At 43.3% G+C, this 17,640-nt stretch overlaps 1 protein-coding gene across 1 annotated transcript in view; it reads left to right on the top strand.

Moving 5' to 3' along the window:
- Positions 1-17,640, top strand: part of iqgap3 (IQ motif containing GTPase activating protein 3) — a 143,106-nt gene that overhangs the window by 15,495 nt on the left and 109,971 nt on the right. Inside the window, exons 8-12 of the mRNA XM_084336515.1 lie at positions 721-899; positions 1,967-2,048; positions 5,640-5,803; positions 8,888-8,975; positions 13,871-14,034. Of these exons, the coding sequence (XP_084192641.1) occupies positions 721-899; positions 1,967-2,048; positions 5,640-5,803; positions 8,888-8,975; positions 13,871-14,034 (677 nt within the window). The remainder of the gene's footprint in view (positions 1-720; positions 900-1,966; positions 2,049-5,639; positions 5,804-8,887; positions 8,976-13,870; positions 14,035-17,640) is intronic.

The raw sequence follows: 17,640 nt of genomic DNA, 5'->3' as shown, positions 1-17,640 counted from the left end.
GGCCCTGTCAGCGCCCAACAGATAACGTTATCGTTACATCCAAACAGCCTGTTTGAAAATACTAGAATCCAACATAGTCTGGTGAAAACGCACCTTATGCTATGGATGGATCGTCACTGTTTGTCCTCTTCATAATAATCTCCAATAGTTTGCTCGTCTAGGCGATCACCATTGCGGAACGTTAGTTGGCCCTCGTCTGGAGTGCTCTCAACTCTGGTGTCGGCGACTACCACGGAGCGGTGAACAGATGTTACATGCTCGGCCGGTTTGACTATAGTATTTTTATGATTTACCAGAAGTGCTGAGTCCAATGTAGTCTGGTGAAAACGCACCATATCATCCATAAGTGTGATAGTTTTGTCCTCTTCATAATAATCTCCAATAGTTTGCTCGCCATTGCATAGACAGTCCGCAGGCTAGTGGTTACGACGACTCTGGCCAGCAGTGAGTAAGCAACCCCCTTCCCCACAGTAAACTAGCCCAGTTCAAGAGGTAGGCGATACTGCCACCTATCAGGATTCAATCGTTATTTCAATTCCAATTCACACAGAGCTCACACAAGAAGGTCCAGCGGACTGTTTAGAATAATAATAATCAAACAAAATGTGTATTTACGTTTTTGGCGGCGAACGGTTGGCTTTGAAAAATTAGTATACTAGTTTTTGTCATTCAATGAGTTAATCTCTGTCTCATCAGTCCTCTCTCCGTTCCTCCGTCCAGTGCACGCTGCGGTGATAGCCATCAACGAGGCGGTGGAGAGGAACCACGTAGGGGCCACAGCGCAGGCCCTGAGGAACCCCAACGCTATGCTGGCCGAGCTGCAGGAGCCCCTGATGGCCGTCTACCAGGAGATGCTGCGGCAGGCGCGGGCACAGAAGGCTGCCCTGGCACACACCAGGGTGGGCATGATTCTCTTCATACAAGATCTTCATTCATAGATCTATCACTCAACAGTATACACTTGGACCATTAGTTTGATAAAGAGTATAGATCTATCACTCAACAGTATACACTTGGACCATTAGTTTGATACAGAGTATAGATCTATCACTCAACAGTATACACTTGCACCATTAGTTTGATACAGAGTATAGATCTATTACTCAACAGTATACACTTGCACCATTAGTTTGATACAGAGTATAGATCTATTACTCGACACTAACAGTATACACTTAGACCATTAGTTTGATACAGAGTATAGATATATTACTCAACAGTATACACTCAACAGCTCCACAGCTCGCTCAGCAGATTTCTTTTTTGGAGCATGATGTAAATTAGCTTGATTTGACAGTCTACACCCCCTGGGCCCCTTAACAATTGTTTGTATTGAGCCGTATTGTAATTGTACCCATTCTGCAATGTTAAATAACGTTTATCCATTCAACTACCGGTAGCTCTACTAAGCCATGGTAGCTAGCCTAGCCGCAATGCTATGGTCGACCCCATACACGTTAGCATGTAAGCTAACAACAACAGCGTTAACTTTAAAGATGGTGGATTATACTTTGGTCTTAGCAGGATGTGAGTGACGGTTCACCCTTCTCATTGGTTGAAAATGGCCTTCATGTTTGTACATCGCCACCTGTTGCTTTGGCATTGTACTACATGTATATTACATCAGTTTCTGTGTGATCGTGTGCACTGAGCGGCCCGGAGCGGATTGGAGCAACCCATTTTAAAACCCACTCCGTCGCTCACTTCAAAACCACCCGCTCCGCTCCCGCGCCGCTCCGCTCACATGCTCTGGCACGCACACATATATATGTGTGTGTGTAATTTGTGTATACAGTATATAGGTATATTCATGTAATCTGTATATAGATGTAAACTGTATATACAGTGTATATAATTTGTGTAAACGGTACGATATACATTGTTTGTATATATGTAATCTGATATGAAATCGTTCAGTAATCAGAACAGACTGTTGATCTATTGTTATGTTTTTCTTTATTTCCAGTCTAACGGTTCAGAGGAGAAGGATATCTATGAAGAATATTTAACCCAGAAAGAGATCCAGGACAACGTCAACATGGTCAACTGTAAGACGGGGGGGGGATCAATACTCAATCAAAACAAAACTGAAAAGACCATTAAAAAAAAGTGCATGTGCTCGTTCATGGCGGTGCAGAATCTTACATTGTATTAGACCGTGCCTCGCACATATTGAGGAAGTGTGCACTAGGTCTAGAGCAGTGTCTCACTCCTCATATGTCCGCTTCACTCCCAGATCCTGCTCCCAAGCAGCTTTGACTCATTCAGCGCCAACCACGTAATAATACGTTTTAGATCCTTTTTTTCTTTTTTAATATTCTATACAGTCATTGGGACTCATTCTGAGACCTCGATAGTGCAATGCCGGCCGCATCCTGCTAGGTGGCAGTATCGCCTACCATTTGAAACCTTATTTCACACTGTGTTACATTTTATATGGTCCAGGCAGAGAATTTGGACCCGGGCAAGTGAAACTCTTCATTCAAGCAACTTGAAATAACTATTTTATGCCTGATATTCTATATTCTATAATCATATTTCAAATTGCATGTGTCCGGATGGCAGAATTCAGTACTGTATCTACAAAACCTTCTGTTTAATCATCTTCCATCTATTAATTTGCTTAGATTTTTCAGGTCTGGTCAATTTGAGCATAGTGTTATTCAGTCAAAGATAAAAAAAATGTATTGATATTCTCATTTGGTTCATTACAATTTACTCAAGCCTAGTAACAGACACAGTATTTCTGATACTGGGAATACATTCCCTGAGATCCATAGATGTCCCTAGAATCAGATACCAAGAACATGCAAATGGACCATATTAAAAAAAAAAAATGTAAATGTGTATTCTACGTTCTTACGGAATGAATGAGATAAAAAAGTAAATATATATATATAAAAAAGTATTATACTTTTTTGTAATCAATTTTGAGTTAATTTTGTAATTAATTAATCTAATTAACGCGATAAACTGACAGCCCTAATCAAAACCAATTGCTTTTAGCTTATCAATCAGAATGGAGTGATTGACAGTGTCGAAAGCCTTTTGGAGGTCCAGCATGACCATGCCGCAGTATTTTCTTGCGTCCACCTCGTGTTTGATGTGGTCGTTCAAATAGAGCAGGCATGTGTCAGTGGAATGGGATGTTTTTTTTTTTTTTTATTATTATTATTATTGCAAAACAAAAATTATTAAAAGTCAGTACTCAACACATAATGCATAATGAAACTAACAGTCAAGGTGGTTAAAATTACATGCAAGTACAGAAACAAGACAAAAAAAAAAGTCTATAATAACATTTTAACCGTATACAGTGTATATCCAGCGAAATTAACAATTATATAAATGTTTATATAGGACATACCCCTAATACCTATTTTCTAAAACCCTACACACATATGCTCCAGCTCGAACCCCCCCCTCCCGGACCCCTCCTTGGATAGTACCTCCATTATCCCTCACTCCTAACCAGACACTACCATTGTAAGCTAGCTTTTATTCTCTCCACCACTTCTACCCACATGGGATGTTCTGAAGCCAGATTGGAATTCGTAGATTTGCTTTTTTCCCTGCAAGGTACTTTTCGACCTGTTCGTAGAATTTTTTTTCCATAACTTTCGAGATGGAGGTAAGAATAGAAACGGGGGCGGTAGTTTCCTGGGTCTAATTTGCTGCCTTTTTTGTGCATTGGGGTCACTCTAGCAATTTTGGAAATCTTTGAGGACGTGTCCCTGTTTTATGGACAGGTTTATTATGTGGGTGATCACTGGGGTGATGGTGGCTGCTGAGTCTCTGAGGAATTTGGAGGGGATATTGTCATGGCCAGTGGCCTTGTTAGGTTGGAGGGTGCTCAGTTTTTTTAGCACCTCATCTGTTGTTTTTGAGTTTGAAGTCATCTTTGCGAACCCCTACGTTTTTGTAGAAGGCTAGGATGTGTTCTACACCAAAATGCCCAGAGTGGGAGGGTAGTTTATTAACCTAGTTAATATCAGAGTTAAGTCGCCATTGCCTAAATGGGAGATATCCTCTATCAAAGTTAATAAAATAGGTAGGAGCATGGTCTGATATAACAATACTGTGGTAATTGCAAGATTTTACTTTGGATAAAAGTCTCATCTACGAGGAAAAAATCTATTCGGGAGTATGTGTGGTGCACATGTGAGAAGAATGAATAGGCTTTGGTTTGGTTGATGGAGAGTTAAATCTCCAGGGGTCAGACAAACCCAACCGCTTACAATGAGAGGCCATAGCTTTAGCTTTAGCTGACCAGCTATCACCTCGGCCGATGACCTTGGCTCCATCTCTCACAGGGCCTGTCTGTGGCTCTCCCACCGTCTAACTGAGTGAAGACGCACACTGGCTGTCTCCTCATTTACGATCTATAGATCTGTCAGAGTAGATGTCTGCTGTCATCTACAGAAAAACAAGTGCTATTCTTTCACATAGCATACGCCTTCAGTTGATCATAACAAATCCTCTCTTACCTTGACGATTAAAAAGCCTCCATAATTTAGTAAACAGTATTCCCATGGCTGGTGTTGAGATTTTATGATGCCAACTCAGCTTGTGAGAATTTGGTGTAGCCAGCCAGCTAGCGTTGATGCTATTCAACGCTATCAACATTAGCTAAATACATGTAGCTAACCAACTAAATACAATGACAGTGCTATCCTGAGGTAACGTTAAATACAATTACATGCATCATCAAGTCAAGAGTACAAGTATACAGTGAAATGTGGGATACAGTGAAATGCTTATATCATTATGATTATATCATTCATTGTTTACAATGAACGGGTGGGGCTAGTCGAAAGGACTGGACATGGGGACAAGTTAAACATCAATTAATTTAACAGGTAGTTCGAGCTGCACTGTCGTGCCTACGACCGCAACACATGGCTATTATATTACCGTAATTCCTCTAATAGTAACCGGGTCTCAAATACAAGCCGGGTCTCTATTAATGACCGGGTGCGCTCTTGAGCTAAGCAATTATAAGCCGGCCTCCTAATACAAGCCGGGTTACTAATATACTGAGCTGCATACTGAGCTAGTTACTTGATTTCACTTTGAAAACGTTGAAATGACCAGTGACCACCTGTAATTGCACTGTTTACTATTTCATACAGTACTTGGTTTCAATAAATGAACCCAGTACATTTTACTGGGTTCAAACTGACACAAAATGTTGATTTATTCATTATGATCCGTTTGAAAATTTGAAATATAGGCCTCCCTCTTATACAGGCCTCCTCCTAATACAAGCCTGGTACCCGCTACAGTTGAAACAAATACAAGCCGGGGTTACTATTAGAGGAATTACGGTATATACGGCTTTGACACGCTCTCTCTCTCCTGCCGATTTAAAATCAGCAGCTCTTCCTCCTCATCATCGATTGCCTGTAGCTGCATTTGCACAACGGCGTCCATCCCTGCTGCTAGCTAACGTTAACTTATCTAACATTAGCTAACGTTCAAACTAACCTAAAGTTAGTTGTGCTTGAGGTTGCTGTTTGACGGCATTACAGATTGTACCTTTAAGCTCTCCCATCAGAACTAAATGATGCAGAGCTCAGAAGTGTCCATGTTGTCTTTCTGGAAGAGTGATTCCTAACCACTGTGTTTCTGGCTCTCAGTGCAAGCAGCCATAGAGCAGGTGGATGAGGCGCTGGAATGTGGCGACTGCACGACCCTCCTCCCAGCCCTGCAGCTGCCCAGTCTGGCCCTCAGGGGCCTCCGCAGAGACAACGGGCCTTGGTACCTCGAGCAGCTGGCCGCTGACAGAGAGCAGAAAGCCCTGGTGAGCCACACTCATCAACACCACCTCACATCAACACCACCTCACATCAACACCACCTCACATCAACACCACCTCACATCAACACCACCTCACATCAACACCACCTCACATCAACAGCACCTCACATCAACACCACCTCACATCAACACCACCTCACATCAACACCACCTCACATCAACACCACCTCACATCAACACCACATCACCACCTCACATCAACACCATGTCACATCAACACCACCTCACATCAACACCACCTCACCACCTCACATCAACACCACCTCACATCAACACCACCTCACATCAACACCACCTCACCTCACATCAACACCACCTCACATCAACACCATGTATGTCACATCAACACCACCTCACATTAACACCACCTCACATCACATCAACACCACCTCACATCACATCAACACCACCTCACATCAACACCACCTCACATCACATCAACACCACCTCACATCAACACCACCTCACATCAACACTATCTCACATCAAAGGACAGCGGTGTGTGTTCCTATGTGGCCCATTGCATGTGTGTGTCACTGCATGACTACGTGGCAATGTGTGCAATGAATAAAGATTTCTTTAAAAGATGGGGCGACTAAGTGGCGCAGTGGGCAAGGCGCTCGCCACTAACGCAGGAGATGCTGGGTTCAAGCTCAGCTCTCGGCGTTGCTTCCGGCTTGACTGGTCGTTCATAATAATACAATTGGCAGTATTAGGGGGTGGGAAAGCCGGTGGGTGGCGATCGGACGTTGTGGACAGCGACTCCTACAGGTCGGTTGGTGCGCCTGTACAGCAGAATCAGGAAGCAACGGGGGCAGCGTGAGCCTCCCACGCGTTACTCCTCGCCGCTGAGAGATCGTGCTGTACAGGTGAAAAGATGCGACGGCTGCCTCCTCGTGTACCGGAGGGGACGCGTCTATGCTTTTACCAACCGGTTCGTGTTTCCGGGTTCCCGTTTTGAGCTCTGATTGGCCACTGACCTACGCTAGTACGCCCCCCTCACTATGAGCGTAGACAGAGAGAGAAATAATGCGTGGACACTTTAAAATGGGTACGCCCTACTGCCTCCAGGAACAGCTGTTTCCGCGTGACTTTATGTGCGCTAAAGTTCAAGTTTAAAGTGCTTAGAAATGCCGGTAAATGCCGGTTCATTCATGCTTTGAGGCACGCTTCCTGACAGGATTTTATAATATTGTATCTTATAATATTGTAGCTTGACAATTTTAAGAAACTACGCTCTCAGCTGAGAGTCAAGAAACTATGCTCTCAGCAGTCACTACGCTCTCAGCTGAGGGTCAAGAAACAACGCTCTCAGCAGTCATCTTATGCAGCATCACTTTTCACATCAAAACAAAAGTAGAACTGTAATGTGGAGTGTACTTAAACATATTTACAATTAGCATTTTATAAAGTAGAACTGTAACGTTTACTTTCTCAGTCAGTGCTAAGTGCAGCATCCCTTTTCACATCAAAACAAAAGTAGAACTGGAATGTGGACGTTCTCATATTATGTCACAGTGTGTGTAAATGTGCCCTGTGGATTATACGTGCCCCATGTAAAATATTTAAACAACCATTAAGCAGTGTTGGGCAAGTTACTCAGGAATTATAGGAGTTGCGGAAAGCAGGATGAGAGAGCGTAGATTTCAGTGTATCATTTAATCATTTATCATTTAACATTTATCATTTAACAAACCAAAACATTGACATCTAACTTCTCTTTAGATATTTACTCAACCTCTAATGTCTAACTATGAATGAACACAACACTCTAACTTAACATCTTTAGCTAATAAAGTACTCAACCTCTACTGTCTTTAACTATGAATGAACACAACACTAACTTACCATCTTTAGATAATAAAGTACTCAACCTCTACTGTCTAAAAATTTAAAAGTAAATTAACGACTGATGGCTGTTTGTTGTAGAGGGCGGTGGCAGACTTTGTCTGATACAGACCGTTACACTATGAGCTTCAATGTTTTTTTGCCCCACTATGTGTTCAAAGCCACCAACGACATATTATAAAATCCTGTCAATACAATATTATAAAATCCTGTCAGGAAGCGTGCCTCAAAGCATGAATGAACCGGCATTTCTAAGCACTTTAAACTTACCAGAACTTTAGCGCACATAAAGTCACGCAGAAACACCTGTTCCTGGAGGCAGTACTGTGATACGCATTTCAGTGTCCTGCTACGCTCATAGCGAGGGGGGCGTACTCGCGTAGGTCAGTGGCCAATCAGAGCGCAAAACGGGAACCCGGAAACACGAACCGGTTGGTAAAAGCATAGACGCGGAGGCCGGAGGGGACATGTGATGCAAGGCTTCGTCCACATTGCAGCCGACCAGTGGGGGGCATGGTCTTAACAATGTTCGAGACAGGGGACGGTAGAATTGGATAATACGAAATTGGGATGGGAGAAAAATAGAAAATGGGGAGAAAAAGTAGATAAAAAAAATAAATAAAAAATCTTAAAGTCCAGTTTAATCTTTTTTTTTTATCCACTTTTTCTCCCATTTTCTATATTTTTCTCCCATCCCAATTTCGTATCATCCAATTCAACCCTCCCCTGTCACGAACGCTGTTTCTTGCCTCCCACAAGCCGGCTGCAATGTGGACTAAGTCATACATAGCACAAGTCCCCTCCTGTACTTGAGGTAACAGCAGTCGCATCTTTTCACCTGCGCAGCTCGATCTCTCAGTGGCGAGGAGTAACGCGTGGGAGGCTCACGCTGCCCCCGACACTTCCTGATTCTACTGCGCAGGCGCACCAACCGACCTGTAGGAGTCGCTGTCCACAACGCCCGATCCCCACCCATCAGTTTCCCACCCCCTAATACGGCCAATGTGTATTAGTATGAACGACCAGCTAAACTGAAAGCAATGTGGAGCGCTGGGCTCGAACAGGCGAGCCCAGCGTCTCCGCATTCGTGGCGAGCGCCTTGCCCACTATGCCACGTAGCCGCCCCAAAGTCCAGTTTAATCTTAATATTAGATGGGAACACACACACACACGGCCAGAAGAGGACTGAACTGTGAGCCATGTCTTGTCTTCTGTCTAGGACCTGGGCTGTGTGGACGCTCTGGACCGAGCAGAACTTCAGGAAGGAGTGTCTATGGCCAATGAGGAGGCCCAGCGCTCACACAACAGTACGTTAACGCTTACCTGTGGAAACGTACCAAGTACCAGGGGGGGGGCCTGCATATATCGGTATCTGTTGATATCGGTATCGGAAATTAAGAGTTGGACAATCACGGTATCGGTAAAAAAGCCAATATCGAGCATCCCTAAGTAGAACCAAGTCATTCAGGAACCAAGTCATTCTCACATCCTGTAACGTCATGCTGCACAAGGCTGACTGCCTCCTCAGGAGACTAGAGCACAGGCTCCATTCACCCCCATGTTTTATCTCCAACATTGATCATTGAAAGTTATGTGTTTATTTCTTAATTTAAAAACTTGACATAGTGTATACTTTATAAACCTACTGTATGTGAATCAATACATTGGTGTAAGGTTTATCTTGGTTAGTACTGACTGCATCAGACCTATTGCACTTAATAGTCACACCTCTACATGAATGGCTTGGTCTTAACTCATTCAGCGCCAAACCCGCGATTTCTCGTGTTTCAAATCCAAGCGTTGAGCGCCAGAAACACGATCGCCTAGAGCGAACTATTGGATATTATGAAAAAGACTAAATGGATTATATGGATGATGATTATGGACGATAAGGTGTGTTTCCACCAGACTATGTTGGACTCAGCACTACTGGTAAAACGTAAAAAAAACTATAATCAAACCGACCGATGAGGAAACCTATTCGGCTCCGTCTATAGTCGGGCCAGAGACGATATAGTAGATGAAGAAGACAACGGATGAGTGCTACCTAACGTTATATTTAGGGGTGCACCGATGTATCGTCGGGTATCTGTATCGGCCGCTAAGTGCCTTGTTGACTGCAATCGGCCTATCGGCCGATAAGCTCAAATGTGCCGATGGCAGTAGCCGATAAGTTCAGTCGCATCCTGCACAACGCCGGCCCCGCCCCAGTCCCCCACACACAAGCTACTGCATCAAAGTTACTACTAAATATTCAACATTCTCTTTTGAGACTCCGCTTCAGACTCTTATCATTTGGCACTAAAAGCTAAACATTGTCACCGATATGGCTGTCCGCAACATGTCATTAATTGTGTACGCGAGGTGGTCGCTCAGTGACGACGCTAACATGAGCTAGGTTAGCTAGCATTAGCTACCGGGAGATGCAAGACTAACGTCACTGGTGAAAATGTGATTTACGTTGGAATACTCCTTTGCCAACTTGCTGTACTTTGCTTGCAGGTCTGCAGCCATTATTGCTGGATTATGAATAGCCCCAACTTTAGCCAAGGTAACGTTATGGCTAAACCTTTAACGTTAGTTAACGCTAGCTTTCGGTTAGCTGTTCAATGCTAATAACACAACCAAGCGAACCCATCACAGCTCCCCGTCAACACCCCTCTCTCGGGAAGATGGCATTTAAGAAAGTATCTGCTGTTAAAATGACACAAACATTAGTTTTGTGGCATTAACGTTATATGGTTAGTGTTACACGTTCAATAACATAAGCATAGTATTTACCCGAACTACTAGCTCAGTTCCTTTTGTTGCTCATAGAGCCCTGATAGTTGTACCCAATCCATTCTGCAATCTGTTAATAAAGTTTTCAATCAGACAAATGTATAGCAAGGCTTTGTTTTATTATAACGTTTGTTGCAGTAAAATCATTATGTCTCGTTTGGTCATCCAAGGTAACGTTATGGCTAAACCTTTAACAATAGTTAATGCTAGCTTTCGGTTAGCTGTTCAATGCTATTAATAACACAACTCCCCGTCAACACCCTCTCTCGGGAAGATGGCATTTAAGAAAGCATCCGCTGTTAAAATGACACAAACATTCGTTTTGTGGCATTAACGTTATATAGTTAGTGTTACACGTTCAATAACAAGCATATTATTTATTTACCCGAAGATAGCAGTAAGCAAGGCATTAGTCCGTTCATAGCTCAGTTCCATTCCGTTGTTCATTCCGTACCCAACTACCCATTCTGCAATCTGTTAATAAAGTTTTCAACCAGACAAATTTCTAGAAAGGCTTTGTTTTATTATAACATTTGTTGCAGTACAATCATTATGTCTCATTTGGTCATGCTGTGGAGCGCTGGTCGGCGGGCCGGGCAGCTAACGTAGCTACGTTAAGTTTGTTGTGCTCTCGCAAACAGAACAATGGCGGCATGCCCGAAAGTAGAAAATGAATAAACGCTTGCCGATTGGTGGTAAGAACAGCAGGAGGTGGGTGCTAGCGGTGTGGCGTAATTGGCCGAATTGACTGTCGATCAAAATGGTTCTATTGCATTAGCTGAGAGCTCTGGTTGAGAGAACAATATCCATCTGCAGGCCGCCAGACGATACTGGGAGAGATAGTGCTACATGGCATGGTGGAATTAATACCATAAACATATTTCTTGATGTTTCCTTTTTTTAAGTAAGTAAAGAGGCCTACAAAATACAAACATACACATACAAATATACAGTAGTTTCATTAAAAAAATATATATTACAAAAAAAAATATTTAAAAAAAAATATTAAAAATTACAAATACTATACAAATAATACACATATCGGTATCGGCCGATTGTGTTACTTGAACAATCGGTATCGGTGGCCAATTTTCATATCGGTGCATCCCTAGTTATATTTATTGATCCTGTTCTGATTCAAGACACTTTGACTCGAAGTGAGAAATAGAGTACCTCTAAAACAAAGGTAATGTCTATTTTACGTTTACTTTACCGAAACCCCATCCTAAAACATGCATTTGTATGATCACAGCGTCGGAAATAGTCACACCTCTACATGAATGGCTCGATTTTAATAGTCACATCTATACATGAATGGCTCGATTTTAATAGTCACACCTCTACACGAATGGCTTGATTTTAATAGTCACACCTCCATATGAATGGCTACATTTTAATAGTCACACCTCTACACGAATGGCTTGATTTTAATAGTCACACCTCTACATGAATGGCTTGATTTTAATAGTCACACCTCTACGTGGATGGCTTGGTTTGAATAGTCCCACCTCTACACAAAGGGCTTGGTCTTAATAGTCACACCTCTACATGGATGGCTTGGTTAGAATAGTCCCACCTCTACACAAAGGGCTTGGTCTTAACTCATTCTGCGCCAGTCACGAGAAAACTCAGGTTTTAATCGTTATTTCTTTTATTAGCTATATCCATTCATTTTTCATCCATCCAGCCCAGGGGAGGAAATTAGGCCACTTTACCCGCCAAATGCGGGTATTTTTTACGTTTGGCTGGTAAAAAAAATCAGATACTCGCCAGTTGGCTGGTAAGCCAAAAAGGTAGTTTCCTCCCCTGCTGGCGAGTATACAAAAAAATAAAACATTCTGCAATCACTGCACTGGCAAACGGTGCACGTCTTCTGAGTGTTCGCTTTAGTTGACAGTGCCACGAGAGCACTGCACAAGACCACCCGCGGACATATAATGTTTAATAAACGTTTGCGCAGTACTGGCCAACCCGCGGACATATAATAATAAAAGTCCCGCGGTACTAGGCTAGCCATCAGGAGCACTCGCAAACAGATAACGTTAAACACAGCAGAAGATGGAAAACAGACAGACTGACCAACGGGGAACTGCATCCAACCCTAGTACAACCCTCGAGTATAAGTTACTAAGGACACATTTAAATCACAGAGGTGTAATGTTAGTCTACTGGAACTGTATACAGTGGTTAGCTTCTAGTTAGCGTTTTAGCTATAGCTGCTTGCTAGCTAACGTTAGCCCCGTGTGCTCAAAGCAGCCAGCTAGGTGTATCTGTTATGACTATAATGTTTCCAAAAAAGCACCGGACTACGACGTAAGGTTAGACATTTTATTTCATGCTCAAAAGCCCCTGGCTTGCACATCGCAGTCACGAAAGGGGCTAGCTCAACCAGTGCACTGTGCACAACAGCACACCAACCCAACTGACGTTACCACAACACTTGACAGTACTTCACAGCACTGTCGTAAGACCACCGTGCTGTCTTAAAGGCACAGTGTGCCTACCCAGATGCATACACAACATTGACGCGGCTTGACATACAAAGAAGTAATTATCACAATTAGCTATTTTTTTTGTCTGGTAAAAAATCTGTTTGGCTGGTAAAAAAATCAGATACTCGCCAGTTGGCTGGTAAGCCAAAAAGTTAGTTTCCTCCCCTGATCCAGCCTGATGTTATCATTGGGAATGGGTCTGAGCTTGCAAAAAGGCAAATACCGCTGCCTACTCCTTCCAGCACTCCATTTGAAACGGTGTAGTTTCTTTTCTGGGCCGAAATGGCCCCGCTACGAGGGCCATTTCATGTATGCACGAGGAGACATAATAATGATAATCTAGCGTTGATTTCAGGAAGATTCGATAATCAGGTGAAAAATGACTGTGATAAGTGTATTCCACTAAAACGCTATTATCGCGTCTTTTCCTGGGATTACTAAGAATCACCAAAACTATACTCTTATTCAAAATGGTATAAAACGGAAATGAACGGCTGACGGCATGATTTGTTCATGTTGACTGGAAGCAACTCACTGACAATCGACGGGTGTATTAGACCCATAGCTATAATATAAGATATATTTTAAGCACTCGCAAATTTCGCAGTCTCCCCATTGATTAAAGCGATGGCGTTCTGGCGCCCCGACCACTGGCGCTGATTGAGTTAATAGTCACACCTCTACGTGGATGGCTTGGTTTGAATATTCCCACCTCTATACAAAGGGCTTGGTCTTAATAGTCACACCTCTATGTGGATGGCTTGGTTTGAATAGTCCCACCTATACACAAAAGGGCTTGGTCTTAATAGTCACACCTCTATGTGGATGGCTTGGTTTGAATAGTCTCACCTCTACACAAAAGGGCTTGGTCTTAATAGTCACACCTCTCCATAAACAGCACAACTTGATGTCTGTGTGTCCTCTCTCAGTGCAGGCAGCGGTGAGATCCATCAACGAGGCCCTGCTTCGAGGAGACCCCAGACAGACGATCCGTGCCCTGATGGACCCCGACGCCAACCTGCCTGACGTCTTCCCCTTCGCCTCGGCTCTGTACCAGAGGGAGCTGGCCCCGCTTCAGCAGCAGAGCTCCCAGGTACACTGTGTGTGTAGAGTGTTATACTAACCTCTTGTGGCTGAGGTGGGTCAACACTGCATTTACCAGAGGTTCCTTGCTTAACCCTTTCACTACCACACTACAAGGGGTTAACCTTGCACTACAACACTAGAGAAGGTTAAAGGTCCCATGTCTTATAAATGTCCTTTTCCAGTGTTTAGCATTGTTTCCTAGCAATGGGGGTTTGTATCAATGGGGTCTGTGTCTCTAATTCTCATTTTGGCGGATTGCTCCAATTCAGTTGAGACAATATCCTCCCCCAGTGAACTAAGCTATTCTGATTTGACTCGCTATCCTACATAGCAAGGAGCTGATCTGCAGTTCCTCAAGCGGGTGCCGACAGAGAGAGCCAGAGAATGAGAGAGAGGCAGAGAGAGATATAGAGATAGAGAGAGAGGGACAGGAGCTTCTCTCTGGGAAACACACCCACTTTTTATTTTATTTTTATTTAACCTTTATTTATCCAGGCAAGCAATTAAGAACAAACTCTTCAAAAGCAGCCTGTCCAAAAAGCAAAGGCTTTTTGTGGGAAGGGGGGGGTGGGAGGCTGTAACAAAAACAAGGTTATGTACATGCATACAAGTAAATAAAATACAAAATGACAGTAGCAATAGTATACAAGGACAACAATAAATAAGGGAGAGAGAATGAAAGGGAGAGGCAGGGTGTCCGCGGATCCTTAAAAAGTCTTAAATTGGTTTATCAATAATTAAGGCCTTAGTTTGTCTTAAAATGTCTTAAATCCATTTTCAGAGGTCTTAAAAATGCCATAGAAAGGAAAGATAAAATGCCATGTCATGTTTTATTATGAAATCTGGGGAAGTACGGTTAACGGGAGATAAAGTCGGGAGTTTTTATTGACCGCGTTGTAGCATCACGCAGACCGGAATGGGGCGGAACCAACACGGGTCCTTATGTTGGCCGGGAACAATTTCAGTGGAGTCTAGCTAACGTTAGCAAGGCGAAGCGGAAGCGATAACGTTACGTTTAGTTTAGCATTTGCACTCGTTAATATGGGAAAGTGCCAATTTAACAAGAACTGGCTCGACAATCCACTGTTTGCGCGATGGTTGGTCCCAGTCAAAGTCAAAGACCATTACGAGGCCCGCTGCAACAACAAAAAAAGAGCAGTCGAGTCGCACATGCTGAGCAGCGCTAAGCGTACCTGCAAAAACGGCGCCTGCAAACTACTATTTCGAATTTCTTTTCGGCCCCGCCATCTCAGGTAGGACTATAACATCTGCACCAACAGAAGTCTGGATAACATGCGGCTCCACACCAACACTTGAAGCTGAGGTCTTAACTTGAAAATAATCTATTCACGGATGTAAACAAGGACACGTTTGTGTTTATGTTCGATGAGAGTCACCCACTATGTATTTTTTCCTCCCACCCACCCCCTCCTAATGTACAGTATCCTCCCATCATATGTATGTTAGGATCTATGGGTAACAGTACTGTATATTTGCATATCTTATATGTCACAAATGTAACAGTACTATATACCTGTATGTCCCTATGCCATAAATGTCATGTATGTTGAGTGTCATAAATGTCACTATGAATTGAAAATGGGGGACCCTGATGGAAACAAGACAAACGTCTTTCTCTGGTCTGCATCCCCTTAACAATTGTGTGTATTGAGCCGTACTGTATTGTACCCATTCTGCAATCTGTTAAACAAAGTTTTCATTCATTCAACCAAACCACAAAAACAAAACGACTGGATGAATAAATGAAAAACTGTATTAACAGATAACAGATCAATACACACAATTGTTAAGGGGATGCAGACCAGAGAGACTTTCGTCTTGTTTACATCAGGGTCCCCCATTTTCAATTCATAGTAACTGTACTGTTACATTTGTGACATATGCAAATATACAGTACTGTTACCCAGAGATCCTAACAGAAAATATATACATATGATGGGGAGGAGACTGTACATTAGGAGGGGGGGGGGGGGCGTTGGACATTTACGGTGCCCAGTTTCTAATTGCAGCCTCCCGTAGGTGCTCTTTAAGAGCGGTTTTGAATGTGGGCAGGGGTAAAGTGGGTTTTAGGAGTGAGGTTAAGCAGTAGTCTGACCAGTTTGTTTTGTGATGTTTGTAATCTTGTTTTTAGTGCCTTTGAGGTGCTTTGGTACCATGAGGTGCAAGCATAGTCGTAGTACCCTTGAATGAGTGCTCCTGCCAGAGTCTTCAGGGTATTCTTGTTTACCAGAGAGCAGATCCGGTACAAGAATCTAGTTTGTTGGTTGACTTTTTTGATACCCTGGGGAGGGTGGTAATAGTTATGTGTTCTGACAGGTATCAGTCCTATGGTGATAATCATGTGTTCTTACAGGTATCAGTCCTATGGTAGTATGTGTTCTGACGGAGATGTGGCTGTTGCACTTGCTGCTTGGCCCCTGGTATATTTTGTATAGCTATATTTGCTATTTATGTTTGGTCACCCCTTTGTTGAAATTCATCCAATCCAGTTACTCCTTTAAGTTCAAGATTTTTAAGTTTCCAAGTTATTTTTTAATAAACATCTTTGGACCAACGTGTCCCTAAACTTAAACTAATTGGTGTCGTTGCATGATTTTTGCCATTTTGTTATTGTGAAATTGGTATTAAATTTAATTCTGAGTGGCATTAAAAAGTCTTAAAAAAGCCTTAAATCTGACTGGGCTAAACCTGCAGATACCCTGGAGAGGGAAAAAGAGAAAGGGAGAGCGAGAACCAGAGGGAGAGAGAAGAAAGGGGGAGAGGGAGGGAGGTAGGTGAGGGGGCTTAGGGGGAGGAGAGAGTAGTCTTGAGGGTTATGCGTGCGATTGGGAGGCAGTCAGCAGGTTGCAGATTTAGTTTAAAAGCAGTGAGGGCAGTGAGTTTAAGGGTGTTTTGTAATGTGTTCCAGTCAGATGCAGCAGCAAATCGGAAGGCGTTGCGTCCATAAACCGTGCAGGTTTTGGGGATGGTGAGTTTGATGAAGTTGCTGGACCTTAGGCTGTAGTTAGAAGTGGAGACGTGCAGAAGGGAGGAGAGGTAGAGAGGTGTTTTACCAAGTATGGTTTTGTAAATTATTTGAAGCCAGTGAAGAAGCCTTCTGGTGTGAAGAGATGTCCAGTCCACCAGGTTATAAAGGTCACAATGGTGAGTGGTGAAAGGTGCACTAGTGGCAAAACGGATGGCGGAATGATAGTGTCGAGTTTTCTGAGGGCACGCTGGGATGCCATTCTATAGATGGTGTCGCCATAATCAAATATAGGGAGGATGGTCATCTTGACAAGAGTGTGTTTGGCCGAGCGGGTGAAGGACGCTTTGTTGCGGTACAGGAAGCTCAGACAAGCTTTGACTTTGGCCTGCAGGTGTTTTATGTGAGTAGAGAAGGAAAGGGATGGGTCTAGCCAGAGGCCAAGGTATTTATAAGAGGTAACAAACTCCAGCTCTGAGCTGTCGGCACCTCCTCCCGACCACGCGCGCTGGGCTGGAGCTTCTCTCTCTCGGGGAAACACACACGCATTTACACACAACCTCCCGACCGCCTGCGCAGGGCTGGAGCTTCTCCACTCGCATATCACTGTCAAAATATCTTTGACTC

This window comes from Notolepis coatsorum (genome assembly GCF_963971535.1).
Source record: "Notolepis coatsorum genome assembly, chromosome: 19".
Taxonomy (NCBI): Eukaryota; Metazoa; Chordata; class Actinopteri; order Aulopiformes; family Paralepididae; genus Notolepis; species Notolepis coatsorum.
Note: the sequence above shows the minus strand (reverse complement) of the source record. Positions and strands in the feature narration are given on the sequence as shown.